A 17,531-nucleotide genomic window follows, 5' to 3' on the forward strand; every position below is an offset into this window, starting at 1 on the left:
AGGACAATTTTGGAGCGCCCAGCCCCAACCGTGTGACACAGCTGACAGAAAAGCAAACCAAAAATCTCATCAAGAGGAGCACACAATAGCTGACACCCAGGAGCGGAAAAGGCTGCAGCCGTTCGGCTCCGCGTTCAAGGCTGTAATTATGCAATCCAGTGGGATGTTCAGGCGAACATCTGCTAGACGGGAAAGGTGCAGCCTTATCTGAACACAGTGTTCCCGCTCCCTTCCACGCCGCCGGTCACAGGAGGATTGCAGAGCGCAACAACACACGCTCCCCAGCACGTCCGAGCGCCCACGTGGGCAGCGGCAGCAGAAAGGGGGGATAGGTGCTCCGGAGGTCAGGGACCCCGGCTGGGGTGCTGGGGACGCCAGCCTCTTCCCAGCCTCTGGCTTCTCTCTTTATTACAGCCTGCGAGTCCAAATCTGTCTACGAGAATTCACAGCAAAGCTTGATGAGGATTAATTAGAGACAGCAAACATCGCGGCAGGAAGCGCACCCTCTCCAGGACAGAGCCAGCTCTCTGCGCCTGTGACGGCACCCAGGCACAGCGGCACCACGCTGAAACCACGACGCCAATTTAGAGCGAGGCCATAAAACGCTGAAGGGCTTTGAAGTCACGTTCCTCACAACCATCCAGAAGAGCCAGAACAACACCCAGCTGTCCCCTTACCTTTGCTGGGGGGTAGGATAAGCTTCACATCCCCTCCTAGAGGGTCCCAACCCAGTGACACCGCTCGCTGTGGCATCTCCTGGCTGCTGGGAGAGCTCAGCAGCGAGAAGACAGAGAACCTCCTGTTGCCTTTCCAGTTGCGCTGCAAAACCATCAGGGCCCTGAATGCAGTGCATGACCCCAGGCAGCCCCTGGGACTCTTTTTGTGTGTTCAGATGGAGTTTTCAGCTGCCCAAAGGCCCCAGAGAGCGCCAGTGACACCGCTCACTGTGGCATCTCCTGGCTGCTGGGAGAGCTCAGCAGCGAGAAGACAGAGAACCTCCTGTTGCCTTTCCAGTTGTGCTGCAAAACCATCAGGGCCCTGAATGCAGTGCATGACCCCAGGCAGCCCCTGGGACTCTTTTTGTGTGTTCAGATGGAGTTTTCAGCTGCCCAAAGGCCCCAGAGAGCCGTTTCCTAACCCCAGGTCAGAGAAGTACAAGGCAGCTCTGCGAAGGCCGGGTCCAGAATTCACTTCCCTCCTTTGTTTTCCGAGCATCGCTATCTCCCCGCCTGTGGGCTCCTGCCTTGAAGCAGGATCAGCACTTTCAATGCAGGCAGCGTCCTACCTCCGCGCAGGGAAAGGATGCTCAGCTGCATCCTCCACCCTGCTGCTCTCCGAGCGCCTCTAATACGGGCGAAGCGCGAGCTGGCTAACCCAAGGTCCCGCACCGCCTGCCAGAGCCGGAGCAGTTATTCTGCCCCAAACACACAGGGTTTGCAGCGTGGCAGGGCTCGGTGCTTTAGCTGCACGAGGCTTTAACGTCAGACCTCAGCACCTCCTGGGCAGGTAGGGATTAGTGCTGCTGGAGGCTCTTCTCCACATCCGACCTTCGCGAGCTCCCCTTGCTACGCGCCGTCCCTGCCAGGATACCTTGCGAGGCTGGTAGCTGGCACGAGACAAGGAATTGGTGCCTGAAAAAAGCCACTTCACTGGACCCGATCCCAAAAATTCTTAAGCTGATAAATAGCACAGGATATTGTTAGTGAGCGGGCAAAACTCCTTTAACTAGAGAGCAGGAGGATGCCTCTGCACCTCGGCTTGGTCCCCTTTCCAATACTGCTTCTCGGGGTATCCCTCCAAAGGGTCTCAACCTGTCTTGGGAGAGATTGGCAAGGCAAAGAAATCATTCGGGCTGCCTGTAGGAGCAGCACAGCAGACCCAAAGAGCGCCGGACTGCAAGCTACATGAGACAGTGACAAACTACCCCCCCCGTTTCATCTCTCAGCCCCTTCTCACAGAGGGTTCTGCAGCTGAACAAAGTTGGCACCTCCGACCCAGCAGGGATGGGCCAGACTGTTTATCGCTTCCACCATTCCAAAGTGTCTTCCTATGGATGTTACTTGACAGAGAGCTTACTCCCCTTGCTCATTCACCACCAAGAATTATTCTCAGACTAAATTACATTGAAATAGAAGAATACAACTCAGGAAAGATATCCTCCTCCCCAAATCTTCCATCTTCTGACCTTCCAAAAGATGCGCTGAAGTCCAGTTACTACAGTCATGGCAGGTAAAGAAATCCACCTGAAGTTTCGCAACCACCAGCTCCCACCACACCAGGATACACAGAAGTTACCACGGCAAGCACAGATTTAAACCCGCGAGAGCTCTGCATCCCGACCAACAGCCAGTTCCAAAGGGAAAACGGCCCCTTTGTCCACAGGCCACCCTTCGCCAATCATCCCGGAGATGCACCTGGATTTTTAACGAGTGGAGTATTTCCTGATTTACTCCGTAGCCAAAGCTGCTCGTCTAAATCCTCCTAAGATTTAATGCCGCTCTTGCTAATGTCACTTGACAGAGATTTTCCAGGGGTGCTCAAACACTGAAGACTTGAAAGGGTATTTCAGCACAGGGTTGCGTACAACGCATCACTGGATGTAAAGTCCTTTTGCTAGGCTGCTCACATCAGGTTGAGTAAATTCTTCCAGGTTGCCACAGGTGCTGCGGACACCACTGCAACACGCATGCGTCCGTACGGATTTGCATCGTGCCGCTGAAGAGATGAGGCGGGGGGGACATCTGTAACTTCTATCTATCTGTTTCAAAAACAGATGTCAAGGTAAAAGCATCAGGCTGAATTTCCGGACCTGTTTTCAGAGCGTGGGTTTGTGATACAGCCCCTCGGAGCAGGCCCTCCATGCAACTCAGGCGTGGTTTGCAAGTTGACCAGGTCCCACTGAAAAGACATCATTAAAGAGACGCGATGGGACGAGTGGACCAGCGATACGCCCGTGTTCACGGCACCTGCTTGTAAACAAACCTAAACTTGTGCTGCCCTAACAACTAGAAATTCAAGCTCTCCTGCTGCATGCATGTCTCTTCTGACCTCGTTAGGCACCAAAGCTATCAGAGATTTCTTGGCCTCATTCAAAATTAACCACCCCGACTCACACGTGGCAGAAAGCCAGGTCTGGCTGGCATTTTGCTGCTTCCCACCAGCGCGTCCTCCGCCCTTGTCACAGCACCCTGCCACCCTCTTCCTGCACAGGCCACATGGATTTCGCACAACCCATCCAAACCCTACGGCAAGCCACAGTGGGGGCTAGTCAGCTCCTTAGGAGCAAACCCTGCTTAATCCACTCCAGCTACTGCAAATCCTTTCCTCCAGATGGATCCTAGCCCTCCCCAGACATGCCAGCACCTCCTCTCTCCCCCCGACGGAGGGGGCTGGTACCTGGGGGGGGTCCCACCCCTCCAGTCCTCCTCTCCTCCATCGGGGCTCTGTGAGCAAACATCCCCTGCAGCAGCAGCTCTGGACAGACCACGTACCCGTGCTGTGAGTGAGGAAGGACCTCTAGGGCAAGAGCTACTGCCGCAAGGCATGGGGGGCTGTAGCTTAAGAATAAATTTAAGTTATTGCTCACCACCACGTTCTTTTCCCACCAGCCTTGTTATGGCCACTTCTGCTCTCTGTGATTATAGAGTGTTTCGGTCGGGTGCTCCTGCTCCGCTCTAACAAAGGCACCTGAACAGATGGAACAAAACAAGCCACAGCAGAACAAGCTCGAAGATGAAGTGTGCTGCCAAAAATCGTAACTCAAAGTTTCAGCAAGTAGTCTCTTCTCTCCCCAGGAGCCTGGCTGTAGCATGGCAGCTAGTGACTCAGCTATCAGCTGAAAATAAGTACCTAAAAAGTAAGGACATTTAAAAAAATACTTCTTGAGCTCTTAGTAGGAAATACAAACAGGTGAGACACGTAGATGGCAGGGAGAGAGAGCCTGGTGCCCGTGCTGGGCTACCAGGATGTTTCAGTTGCATTATGCTGACGATCGGGGACAGCCTCCCCCCGTACAGGGAACCACAAGCGCAGGCTCTTCCTGGCACGGAGCCCCTCAAAAGCGAGGTCACAACAGTGGCTGCTCCAGCCCAGCCTAGAGGTTTTTCACTTGGCAGCTGAGCCAGGCATTTATTACTCCTATTTAACCAAGTGCAGCCATGTCCATTTATTTACTCATTTGGGAACAGGCTCTGCTCCAGACTCTGTACAGGTAAGTGTCCAAAACTACAGATACAGAAGGACAAAGAGCAAAATCCAGAAGAGCACTTAGGCTCCCCAAGTGCTGCGCAGGCAGAACCGAGGCACTGGCTATCCTCAAGCTCCCGAAGGCACCCGGGGTGCTGAGGACACTGCAGGTTTCTGGCACGGTGTTCCCAGAGGCACACGTTCACACCCGGTTCAGCCACAGCCCTCCACAAGCAGCAGTGTTCGGGGTTCAGCACGGAGACCGCGGTCGTTGCCGAGCTGTGCACCAGGCAGGTGTTGTGCTTACCCTTTGTATCCTGCACTTACACCGCCTGCGCGGGAAGCAGGAGTGGCCAAGGTCTTCCTGAAGTGGCACCGTGGTTTCTGGGACGTGTGACAGCAGGCTGTCATTAGGTGAAAGAAAACAAGTTACCGTGGAGCTGAGCTGCAGCTGGCTGGGTCAGCTCTTCTCCCAGCTTTCCAGAGCCCCCAGCTCTTGGGCTGCGGGTTTCAGAGCAGCCCCGTGCTAATGAAAGGCATTCATTAAACACAGAAAGCTACAACTGAAGAACACGGGGCTGCCAGGATAGGTGACCGTCTCAGGAAGAGCCCGGTCTGGCTGGCCACGTGGCTCATACACGTGCATCAACAGAACTGCGTAAACTCGAGGTGCAACTGGGAATAACTGGTCATACAGGTCCTAAAGCAGAGTCCTGAACCACGAACAACTCCTGAGCCCTTCTCAGGGCTTTATTCAACATCTGCCCGACACAAGGGAAAACTGGGGATGCCCTTTGAAGAACAGGTATGGGATGAAGTAATTAAAGACAGCAACGTGGTGTGAAGTTCTGCCTAGAATTTCTGAACTATGTAGAAGAATCTCCCAGGATCTTCAATACTGTCTGCTAGGACTTCAATAAAACCAGAAGTGAGGTAGCTCCCTGAGCCATAGCACTGCAAGGCTGGACCAGCCAAACACACTGCCACCGACTTGCAAAGGAGCGGGGCAGAGCACAATCTGCTCCCGCGTTTGGAGAGAAACGGCAGCCACGGCCAGGCATGCAAGCATCACATGTTCACTCTGAAAAGCATCTCCAGGAGGACAACCCAGCCTCTCACATGGGATTCCCCTCCTGACTCAGCTGGTAGTGGCCGGCTCTCTGGTTTATGATGGTGGTGTGCGTCGTGGGGTCGGAGGAAGACAGAGACGTGCGGTAACTCTGGCCAACAGCTACGTAACGGCTCTCAATAGGTAACACAAGATAGACAGGGCTGACATGGGAAGTCCCATGGTTTAAACTCGCATTTCCTGGCTCCCAAGCCATTAATCTTCTTCCAGGCCAGACAGCTGAAGCCTATCAATCCGGACCCACCAAGCAGCGGGACTCCTCCAGCCTCACCAGCGAGATTTTAATGGGAGAGTCGTTTTTACAAGGCACAGCAAATGGAAGTTAGAAGGCTTAGAGCAGTCAGGTGCTGGCGGCCATCCAGGGGAAGAGAAGAAGCCAGGTCTGATGAAGCACAGCCACCCACAGACACCGCACACTGCTCAAGGATGAACCTGACCAAGCTCTGAAGTTCTGGATGGGGCAACACTTCTTGGCTTTTCACAAAAGAGGGTGCATTGGTTTTGCCAGAAGTTAAAGGCCAGCCATAAGGCAAAGGAAGTTGGGAGACCATTATCTTGGCAAGTCAAAGCACCCAAAAGCAGGAGCTCTAATAGGAAACCATTAAGTAATGGGCAGCAGCCCTTGCCACCTCTGCCTGTAACCCATTCCTTTTTCTTTTAGGTGAAGAGCCGACATTCAGGCACATCTTATCCCTCCCTCCCGCAGGCCTTGGGTTAAGTCATTTTTCAGCCCACCTCACCCTTACAACTTAATTTGTTTTTCACGCCACCTCACAGGAAAACTTGCACTTAAATTACATTTCTTCAGATACTGCAAAACGCCACCTTGTTCCTCTAGGTTACAGTTTGCTCTTCATGCTGGTCACCTCCAGCCTTCTCCCGCTCCTAGTTTTACATTTGGAAAAAAAGACTCAAACCAAAACCGATCTTTGTGGCTTAAAACCTGGGAGTTAGGGAAGCCATGGCATCTCTCCGAGATTGGTTATAAACCTTAAAGGAAGCTCGTGCATTGCCATCCTACCGATACAAAACCGGAGCTTGCGTGTTATTAAATGAAGTTCCTCCCAAACGACCACGTTTTTCGCAGCTGACGGAGTCCTGACGAGCAGCCCGCTACCCACGTTTCATCTCAGGAGGGTCTTCAGTTTAATACCACCCTGTATCAGCCAGCTCTGCATCTGGTGCACGACAGGCAACCCAGTTTATTATATCAAAGTGAATCAGATAAGGCAACTGCTGTCTTTAACTGAAATATAACTCTTGTCTGACAGAGTACACAGCCTTTTTGCTTCGTTTTAAAGACAGACCCACGTTTATCGGGACTTCGAGGCTCTCTGCAAGGGAGCTGCAGCAGGGATGGCAATTATACACAGGTCCGTGAAGAAGCCGCAAAAGCAATTAGCAGTTTCAGGATGTTCGCTCCTTCGGTTTCTCGTTTTCATTAATAAGCATTTTCTGGCATTACCAGTCCAGAAGCCTCTTTCTAAAAAGAGCGTCCTAGATAGTTAATCCACCAGTGACTCCTAGTTAATACTGCAATGAAAACAAACATCCAGCCCCCTGACACCAAGGTGGAGAAACACCGTCATCGTTTCTCTCCCATCAGAATTAATTTAAGCCTGAAGAGATGCTGGTTTGAGGTGAAGTATCCTGGAATTAAAATAAACCAACAGCGTGCATATCATAAGCTACAAAATTCAGCACAAGATGCCCTGGGAACATTCCAGGCCAGGTTGGACGGGGCTGTGAGCGACCTGATGTGGTTCAAGGTGTCCCTGCTCCTGCAGGGGGGTTGGGCTGGGTGACCTCTGGGGGTCCCTTCAACCCAAACCATTCCATGATTCTATAAGCAAAGGTAATTGTTGGCCTTCCAGATTCCAGTTCTGACCACTGAACAAACAGTCCTTTATCAACACAAAAATTATCCCGTAACATGGGCTACTGAAACCCACAAATAATCACCACCTGTTAGGCCCAAATGAAAAACTTTGCCGTATTTCTGGATTCCACCTAGGCAAGCGTTTGCCCTCTAAGTGAAGAGCGCGTCATTCCCCGGTGACAAGCACAGCTTCCAGACGGTAGAAGTTTCTGCTGTCTTTGTTCCAGCTTTGAAGTTCGGGGCTATTTTACATCTCTGTAGTTTGCGTGTCTGCCAGCAAATTCCGTGCCGTTTTGTACGCTGCCCCCGTCAACACGCATCCAGACAGATGGCGAGAGCAGCACCGAACACGTACAGAAAGGAAAACTGTCATTGTAAAGACAACACCCATTTAAAAGCGACATTTAAAGAGAAGACAAGCAGGCTCAGGTATGACATCTGCCCTCTCGGCTGCGCACAGGACTGCTGATCACGTTACCCCTTCCTCCCGGCGCGGGGACGCACGTGCTGCGGAACCGGCTGCATGGACGGAAACTGTGGAATCAAGAAATGGGAGAGAGAACCAAGTTTCACATCAGCATCTAAATGGAGCGACTGACTGCATGAAGTGCCATCAGGCACACATCCAGGGAAGGAGCACTCAGCCAGATGATGATTTTAGCCAGCTGCCTCCCTTTGAAAAATGCAGTAATGGACAATTTTGCCTTGAAAAATCCACAAAATTTGGTCCATCAGAGGTGCAGAGAGACTACAGAAAGAAAACTACCGCAGCGGGTTTGTCATCTGCTGCCACATCCTGCCCACGTTAGAGGCTTTGGCAATATTTTGCTTGCGCTGCTGCCCAGGTCGCCGAAAGCACCAAAGACGACACGCAAGCCTAAGACCCGGGCAAAGTTTCCCTGTCTTTTTAGGCCAGTTAGCAAAGTACCAGCAGGTCTGCCTGGTGTTAGACTCCTCTCTCTCCCACGTTAAGCAGCACGGTAAACACCAGCAGTGTCGCAAAGCCAGCGTGAACTTCAGTTCCCAGCTCTACACTTAGAGGAGAGCTGGGCATCCCTGCAGGAAAAAACCAGCCCACCTGGCCAGTGGCAATGGGAGATGCCAGCTAACTGCCTTCATTTTACTTTGGAAAATGGAAACTGGTGTGTCTAGGCCTTATGCCAAGCCCGAAGGTTTTTCTTCGACCCCTCAGATCCTCAGGACCTTGAGTAAAATCAATGGACATCAGAGACGACACTTAGCTGAAGCTGGGCTGCCAGCTTCTGGGTGGCGAGGAGCTGACCTGCTTTGGATGAAGCGGGAACGGAACCGAGCAGGCTCCAAGAGCAGAAACCCAGCCCCGTCTCATCTCAAGCCGCTGTAGCCCCCCAGATCGCATCGATTGTGTCGACGCAGCAGGCGGGCGGTACGTACCGCTGTCGGCGTTTCCATCGCTGACGTGAACGCTGTGATCGTCCATTTTAAGGTATGGCAGACTGCCACGAGCCTTGCCGTATTTCAGAGATGCGTCTTGAGTTTCAGAAAGATTTCACAAAATCCCTCAAAACTTGCCAATTACATAAAAATATTTCTCAAGCGCTCCAACCCCTTTGTGAGCTGTATCGACGCGCCAACCAAAATTGCTCCCAACACTCAAGTTGCTCAAATTGGTGCAAAGTGGCCTTAATTATCTGAGCTTGTACAGCCCTGAATGAAAAATGAAAATCTATATGCAGCCCTTCTGAACCAAGCCCTAATCACTGGAGGGCCAAAAGGACAAGCATCAGAAAAGTGCTTATACAGGTATTCACGCAGTATCTGAAGCAGGAGCGTAACTGCACCGCGGCCCAATTTCAACTGGAGAAAACCCAAGTAAATACCCAAGAGCTCAGGAGGATGCTGACAACTTGCCCTTTAAGCAAAATCAGTTCCACCCACAAATCAGGAATTCCAGCCTAAGAAATACTGGTTAACACCTTGAAGCCATTGGTTTCACGCACAGGAACACCACTGTTCTGCTGGAGGGCTGGGCAGGTTTGGGGGGTTTTTGGTAGGTAGTAAAGTAGCCGAAAAGCCTGCCAAAGATCACAACACACTCCAAAGGTAGAAAGCAGCAAAGCCAAGGTTGTCCCAACCTCACTGTCGCCCTGCAGCGCACGTGGCTGGGACTCTCTCCCATCCCGCAGGAAGGGGAGGAGGGAGAGCAGATTAAGATGACCTACATTACTCCTGCTTTAAATATAAGGTAGCATCGCTTTTGTTCTACCTACCTCATTCCTGCCCATCCTTCCCGCCCCACATGGGGCTGGACAAGATGCCGTCTGCTCAGGTGGCACATACCCAGCCTTAACCAGGCAGGCAGAAAGTAAGTTCATGCATCAAGCCTGATCTCGCAAGAGACTTTGCAAATGATGCTCTTTTAGTGGCGATTACATAGAATCACAGAACGGCAAGGGTTGGAAGGGACCTCCGGAGATCACCCAGTCCAATCCCCCTGCTAGAGCAGGTTCTCCTAGAGCATGTTACACCGGACAGCGTCCAGGCAGGGGTTGAAGATCTCCAGAGAAGGAGACTCCACAGCCCCCCTGGGCAGCCTGGGCCAGGGCTCGGGCACCCTCAAAGTCAAGACGTTCTTCCTCCCATTCAACTGGAACCTCTTCTGCTTCAGGTTGTGCCCATGGCCCCTTGTCCTGGCGCTGGGCACCACCAAGAAGAGTCTGGCTCCGTCCTCGTGACCCCCACCCTTGAGATATTTGTGTGTGCTGATGAGGTCCCCTCTCAGTCTTATGTGCGGTTTTCATGTCAGTCCTCAATGTTTTTCATCTCAGTCCTCAACTCCATCAGGTTGCACTTCACCGGTCTCAGTGGTCGTCTCAGCCACTGGCGATCCAGACCTCAACTGCCTTGCGGTGACAGAATATGAAACAGCAACTGAGAATGGCAAATTCCAAGGGGGAGAAAAGTGCAACTGGCAATTTAAACGTCATCTTGCCAGGCAGCAAATGAAAGGGCAAAATAATCTCGACTAATTCTACTCTTGCAGAACCACAACGCGGTCACCAGCATGGTCTGACACATTCAAGACACTCATTTTGAAGGGCAGCATCCCAACCTGTCCAGAGTTTGAGTTATGTTGAGTACAGGCTTCCAACACCAGCCCCATCAAATGACTGCGTGAACTCAGCTACCCGGCCTCAAAAGCAGCAGATCTCTTTGCCTCCTACAGAAAAAAAACATGAAACAGCTGTGGAATTACTCTGAATTGCTAAATTCAGTGAAAGAGTAGGGACCCAACTGGCTCCCAGCCCAGCACTCCCCTTCCTCTGCTGATGAGCTGCCTTTCCTCCAGGAGCTCAGTGCTGGTTGAGGCTGAAGTGCTCCCACATCTTCTGGGGAAGAAATTAGGAGGCGTCTACCATGGTACAGGAACACTGAGAACTTGAATGTGAAGAATCAGTAGTTTGATAGAGCTTCATCAGCCAAAGCATCGCCAAGTTTAAATGAAGAGTTATTAACCAGTCTGGCTACGTGGAGCCTCAAAGCCCAGAGAGCTAATTTCGCAGGAGCCACCAAGCCCCATGCGAGAGCATCGCTCAGCAACAGCTACCACAGGCTGCAAATCCAGAACGCAGAAGCAGTAAAGGCTTAACAGCAGCAGCCGGAGCACAAGGCAGAAGCTGAATTAAACACCGTTCCCCTGCACGGCTGGGAGAGATTTAATGTTACGCAGTAAAGCGCAAAGCAGCGTTTGAGCTGCTTGGAGTTTGACCGGTACCAAGCTCCCCACCAGCCCGCGTCACCAACGGTACCGTCCCAGCAGCGCGCCGCTACGTTTTAATGACTGCAAACAAGGCAAAGCTGCCCTCGTCTTGTAATCCATTAATTCCTCCGAATTCAGGAGACTGAGCTATTTCACCCAGAACAAAGGCACGGGCTTGTGGTGTTCCCATGCCCAGATAATCTCCAGGCCCTTTCAGAAGCAGCAGCGTATCTGCCCAGGTCGGTCTTGTGACAAACCCCGGGCCGTGACCCGGCTTCCTTTGCCGGATCAACGAGCGCCTGGTGCAGCAGGAGCAGCTACAGGCGTGCGGCCGGAGCGCGGGCCCGTCCGCCCCAAACAGCGCTCACGCCACAGGCAGGTCTGCAGCGGCGCAGGCACCAGAGAAGCAACCGACCAGTTTCCAGCTTCTCTTGTCTCCCAGGAAGCCTTTCCCACCCTCTCCAACAGCAAATTCTGCACAGAGAACATGCAGATTCTGCTAATTACAGGGGAGATGAGGACTGTGCCCCCCTTGATGAGCCTGCAAATCGTTTTACACTCCTTGCGCTGAATGCAAACCGTACAGGCAGCGATTGGACATTGCGAGGTTCGTTTCTGCAACTCCAGATGTAATGGCTGCGAAGCCCCGCAATTATGCGGAGGGACAGCTCCCGTCCCAGCCGCCTGCCAGAGATGCGACTGTACAGAATGTGCAGGCTCCACGCTATAAAATAATGCTGCTGCTCTTCAAATTTCAATTATTCCAGCCTGTTTCTGCGTTACAGTAACTATTTAAAAGAACCCTTCCCATTACATGCTCTCTAGTTGTACACATTTCTATTTTTTTTAAACAGCATGGGGGAAGAGTGGTGGTTTTGCTGTATTCAAAGAAAGCTGCAGGAGAAGCAAAGGGGCTCACTCCTACGGTGAAAGAGCGGCAGCCTCTCCCCGGAGCTGCGAGGTGGTGAAATGTGTCACGGTTAGCAGTGGCCAGCGGCATCGGACGGGCTGTGAACACCGGGGCAACCGAATGTCTTCGAAGGCTCCAGATTTCCTCACCGCCGCAGCGCACGCTGACTCAGCCGGGGTTATTCACCGCAAGCCAGCGCAGAAACCCACACGTAAGCTGGGGAAGCCACAAGAACACACGATGGAAGAAGACGACACCTAATTAGGGGTTGACAGCATTTTCTGCTTAAATATGTGGGTGAGAAGAGACGAAGCGACAGGAAAGCTGCTCTAATCACTTTCGCCTTTTTAATTACAGAAAACGTTTCCCAAGAAGTCTTGAGGTTAACTCAGCTTCTGGCAACACTGAAAAACTCAACCAAGTGCCAGGCTGCTTGGGTAGGCCAGAGAAGGAAAGACCCTGACATTCCCTTATGATCAGCGGCTCTTTTAGGGCTGCTTGGAGAGGCCAGGCTCCCCTTCCAGGGACTCAGTCCGCTGGTTATCCGGCGGGGAGGCGGAGAGCCTGGGAAAGGCAGCAGATGCTTTTCCTGTTGGCACACTGCTCCCCGGGTGGGTAGGCGAGCAACGCCGGGCTGCTCTGCTGAGGAGGTCGCTGCCGATGAGGGTCAGGACAAACCCCACCTCCCCCAGGCCGCCAGGTTGGGTTTCTTTCACCCTCTTCTTCCCTGCGTTTCTGTTTCATTTCAGCGTTAACTGGCCTTCTGTGCCCAGTGCCTCGATTTACCCCGCCGCTGCGCTCCCATCGTTTCATTGCTGCGAGCGCATTCATGCAGCAGAAGGGATGGGCAGCCCCGGGCGGGCAGCGGCTCAGCACCGCGTGCGTTTTCATCACAGCATCCTTCCCGTTAGAGGAAAACACAAGCGGCTGCACTTGTTTGTTGGACAAACGCAGAGCAGGACACCATCAATAGGCAGCAAACGCAGAGAGGGCGCTTGCGCCAGGAGTTCTGCTTTGCCAAAGACTTAGAGAAAATCCCAGTATGTTGTGCTCCTTCGAGTGTCTGCAGCAGCCACAGATGGATTTAGAAGTGGCAAAATACCGCACAGAGGTATCGCCCGGACAGTAGCTACTTACTGGGGACCCACACCAAACAATTACGGCTTTGCACCTGCATAATGCTGTAAAAATAGCTTCTGCCCGGCCCCACAGACGTGACCACAGACGGCCAGTCCGACACGACTAAGAAATTCTGTTCTTGGGCACATTCACGAGATGACCCAGCTTGCAGGCCTAGAGGGAAACAGCTCAGGAGACAGCTGAAGAAAAGTGACGCTGCCAACTGCGTTATTAAACAACTCCAATTTAAAGGGGACTATCAAAAATTTTGGTTAGGCAAAGACTTAGTGGGAAACAACCCCCCCCACCTAGGCCGCCTTCTACTGTTCTGCTCCTATTTAGGATGCCAAACATACAGAGCCACCCCTCTCCCCACACATCCATCTTGGAGAAAAGGAGGTCCCCAGGCCCCCGCTCTAAACTCTGCAGGGTCTAGAGAGCACGCCTCAAAACCGGCAGCCTGCTCCAACAGCCAACCCCCGGGCCGCTCCCCCAGCGGCACAGGCTCCGGGCGAGATCAGGGAGGGCACATCCATGGGATCAGACCATCCGGGGAGGGCAAGACCCGCTTTGGCCCCCGCTTTCCCGCAGCCAGGCTGCGAGAGGGAGCATCTCCCACGAGCAACATGACCGGTAGCTCTGTCCCCGCGCTGCCGTTGGGAGCGCAGCGTGCAAACCAGCCTGCCGGGGGTCACTCCCACCCAAACATGGCCAAAGCCTCCCTGCACTGGGAGCTAGCAAACATTTTGCCCTGCAGCTCTGCTGCTGACATTCCCTGCTGTGGTGCGAAAGGGGCAGCATTTTCTGACTGGCGAGCTGTAGGGTACCGATATCCACGTAACGCCGGCAGTTCCCATACGCGCAGATGGGAACCGATCCTGTGCTGGTGAGGTCCCAGAGAGCACGTGGGTGCCGCATCCACGTCAGGAGCAAGGCACCTGCCAGGCCTCTATAGATTAATCCTGGTCTACAGGAATGCGCTTGGCAGACTGAAAAGATGGATGGGAATAATCAAATGCCACAAAGATGTAAGCAGTGTGCGATGAGAAGGGCTCTCCGAGCCTCTGTAAGGGTATCGCACGGCCGTGACAGACCTATTTCTGGACTTGACCAGCTGAGATTGAAAGACACGTTCATGAAAAAAGCAAGCACTGGAATGCCTGCTGCTGCTTTTCAGGCTGTGACCACCTTATATGGGAAAATCATATTTAATAAGATTGTGCATCTGGCGAGAGCCCATAATGGTCATGTCAGTGAATCACTTCAATAATTGTTCCCAAATTATGCACTGCTCATACTAAATCCACTCAGGTCATTCCCTGAGGAGCCCTTCTGGAGAGGCCCGGCGAGCTTCCCAAGTGGGACACGGCAAAAAATTGCCAGCCGCAGACCCAGCAGCGGCGTAACGGGCTATTATATACAGGTCAATGCCAAAAGCTAGTTAATGAAAATTAGATTAATCATTCTTCTTCCTGGGTTCTCGGGGATTCGTTCTGCAGCCTGTCCTGACACCGATACAGACAGGCCCAGCATCCTCGGGGCAGTGCCCAGGTCTCCCTGCCGTACAAATACCGCCCTTTGCAGCTCCTGGGCTCCATAATCCCAGCTTCCGTATTTGTTTCCAGCCGATTCGCATCATAAAGGACAACTAATTTGCCAGAGCAGCCTGAATTCTATTTTCATTGCCTTCCTCCTTCCCTGCAGCTGAGCTGTGACTTATTGACTGCGAAGTAACTGCAGGGTCTGTAAAAGTTCAAGGCGCAGGGTGTTTTTCTGTCTGTTTTTGCCTGGCTGACTCCCTCTGTCATCATCTTCGCTAGCACCATTTCACGGGAAAGAGGCATGTGACATCCAACTAAGCTGTGAACCATAATCATGCTGGGGATGATGTTTACATTTGATTTTTCCTCAAGCTGATAAGCTCTCTCCGATTTCCCTCTCCATCACGTTGGTATGGATTGAACTGCTTGTGCCCCACGGGGTGGAATTCTTCTCTTATCTCTAATCTGCTCACTGACAAAATTGCTTCCAGCAACCCTTCAAAAGTCACTTCAAAGTTATCACTGCAAAGAGGGAAGAGCTGCAATACCGTTCTTCGTCTGTCGCAATCAACGCTCTCCCAGTGCTTTTTGCAGATGGCCTGACAGGTGCCGCCAGCATCCAGCAGACTCAGCACCACTGGCCGGGGCCAGGATCTCCACTTTGCTATCGCCAGCTCTGGGTGCAGTGAGACAACTGTTGAACAAGAGCATAAATACTTGTTAAATCATGTCAGCTCCCTAAAGCAGAGGAATTCAACCCTGAAGAACGCACTGGAGGCTTTCGCCCAGGCGCTAAGCCAGAAATGATGAGCAGACTGCAACCCATGTACCACAGGAGACGTGAGAAATGGAAGCAAGTCGGACATCAACTCAACTTCCCCGGCGGGCTGAGAATTTCCACCTTTGCGACAAGATGGTGGAGAGCAGCTTTGCCATCAGTTTTGTACCAACAGCTCTCCAATAACTCGAGCCCCCTTGGATAAAAGGAGGTTTCCAGACCTCTGGGCTGCACCCAGGCAGGGGGATGGTGATGTGCCCTCTCCTCACCCAACCGCTCCGGGGGTCGGAGGACGCCAGCCTGAGCGATCCCAGTGCCCACCCCGCACGCACACAGTGCCTTGCGCCCCTGCCGACGGCTCTGCTCTCCGCACAGAACCGACGAGCAGCCCCTTACGCTCCCCGCAGCCCCTTCCCAAGGCAAGCGTGTGCGGCAGGAGGCACCGCAGCCATTTACACCCGTCAGATTTTGAAACTCCCTTTTCAACCACAGCTGTTACAAAACTTTTAAAAACCTCAAAGCCGGGTTCTCTGAAAGGGACAAATAGGGCCTGTGTGTCATGCACAAGCCCAGCTGCTGGCACTAAACGAGGCTTTCCCCCTCAACGCGTATTAGGAGGCTTCCAGAAGCTCCCTTCAGAAGGCTCTCCATGCCGTAAGTCAACCTTGCAAGGTCTCCCTGACTCTCAGTGCCTCTCCTCCACCTGGTTTCACTCCTGTCCCAGACGAACCAGCTCCCCTCTCGATATTCACTGAGCGCCTGGGGAAGGCCTTTGCTGACCTGACCCGCGGTCTGGATTAACCCTGCCACATTCGTTTAGCAAGAGCGCAGCACACAGCCATCCCTGCTCTCCTGCAAATTGCAGATTGCTGCTACGCCAGTAATCCTTCATCAGCGGCGCCAGCATTAAGGCGAGCGGCACGAAGCACCTGTATAGGTGGGTCACGAGCACTTCACCACCTCCATCGCTGCTCCCAACAGCAGCGACGGCATCAGCGCTGCACATGCTAAATTGGGTTTGTTGCCATCAGCTTTGAAACAGTCAACAGAAGAGGACAGCGTCCAGCACAAACCCCCTCTGCTCCCGGGCACACGGCTCTGGCGTACAGCGTTCCCATCTGCTGCAGCGAGGACCACAGAGCACGTCGACGTGCTCCGCCAGCCGGCGGCACCGACCCGAGCCCTGCAGCACAGCACAGCCCACCCCACCCGTGGGTGAGGCTGTGCCTCCGTGCACACCCACCCAGGGCCACCTCCAGTCCCCCCAGGTTTTGTTGTCTTCCAGAAAATACTTGCTGGCCGTCGTGCATGTTGTCCCCAGCCCTCCCGGGAGCTCCAGTTGCAAGCGCGGCTGAGGCCGAGTGACACAATTTGGACGCTACCCAAGTGAGGAGTAAGCAACCTGACTCGAAAAAATCAAAGCATCGGTGAGATTACTGGCTCCGTTTCATCTTTTTTACTATCAGCGTAAGGTAAGACAGCCTACAGGTTCATAAATTCAGATTTACTCGAGAAGGGAAGGAAAACACACGCTCCCTGCTTAAACACCTCCTGAGCAACAGCCTCCACGGACACCTTGTCTCATCCTGAGGGACAACCCTCTACCCTCCCCAAAACACAGAAAGGTGACAGAGAAGTCAGAAAAATAAACAATATTTTAGTTGTTCATCAGCAAGAGGTTCTCTCTTTCGGTCCCTCAGCATCACAAGCTGCAAGGCCACCATCCCCACCACGCTGTGCTGGGAGCACGCTCCCAAAAAAAGAGCCCCGATGGGTGGGTGGGGAGCGCCGCGAGCAGCCTGGGGAAGGCAGGCGGCCCGCAGCCAGCCCCTCCATCTTCCTCGCAGCACCGAGGAACCGAAGCAGGCAGGCCGGGGACAGCTTGCCACTTGCCTAGGTCTCAGCACCCTACCAAAAATTACACGTTACATCCAGCCCCCCCAAGCAGCAGATGACACCTCTGAAATAATCACAGCTTCCGCTGCAATTTGTTGGGTTTTAGAGGCTCTAATGATCCCCATTTAACGGCCCGAAGACAAGATCGCTGTCACCACACAGCCGAAAGCCGTCGGCCTCGCAGCAGGCTCGGAACAAACCTGAGGCTCAGGCAGGGCGCGGGAGCTTCGCGTCAGGCCCACAAAGGAACCTGTCAGCCAGGGACACAGCGGGGCCGCGCCGTCACGCGCAGAGCTAAAGCTGCCAGTTCCGAGGCGGTTAACGAGCTATCGTTTATTAGGCGGCGGAGGGGGGG

At 53.1% G+C, this 17,531-nt stretch overlaps 1 protein-coding gene across 1 annotated transcript in view; it reads right to left on the minus strand.

The window, feature by feature from the left end:
* The window catches only part of PIP5K1C (phosphatidylinositol-4-phosphate 5-kinase type 1 gamma), a 42,110-nt gene extending 25,520 nt beyond the window's left edge, over nt 1-16,590 (minus strand). The window contains exons 1-2 of the mRNA XM_035892992.1: nt 16,534-16,590; nt 997-1,006 (exon numbers count right to left, since the gene is read on the minus strand). Of these exons, the coding sequence (XP_035748885.1) occupies nt 997-1,006; nt 16,534-16,590 (67 nt within the window). The remainder of the gene's footprint in view (nt 1-996; nt 1,007-16,533) is intronic.
* Nucleotides 16,591-17,531: the final 941 nt, after the last annotated feature.

The sequence above is a fragment of the Egretta garzetta genome, unplaced genomic scaffold (assembly GCF_000687185.1).
Source record: "Egretta garzetta isolate BGI_Z169 unplaced genomic scaffold, ASM68718v1 scaffold564, whole genome shotgun sequence".
In the NCBI taxonomy this organism is placed as follows: Eukaryota; Metazoa; Chordata; class Aves; order Pelecaniformes; family Ardeidae; genus Egretta; species Egretta garzetta.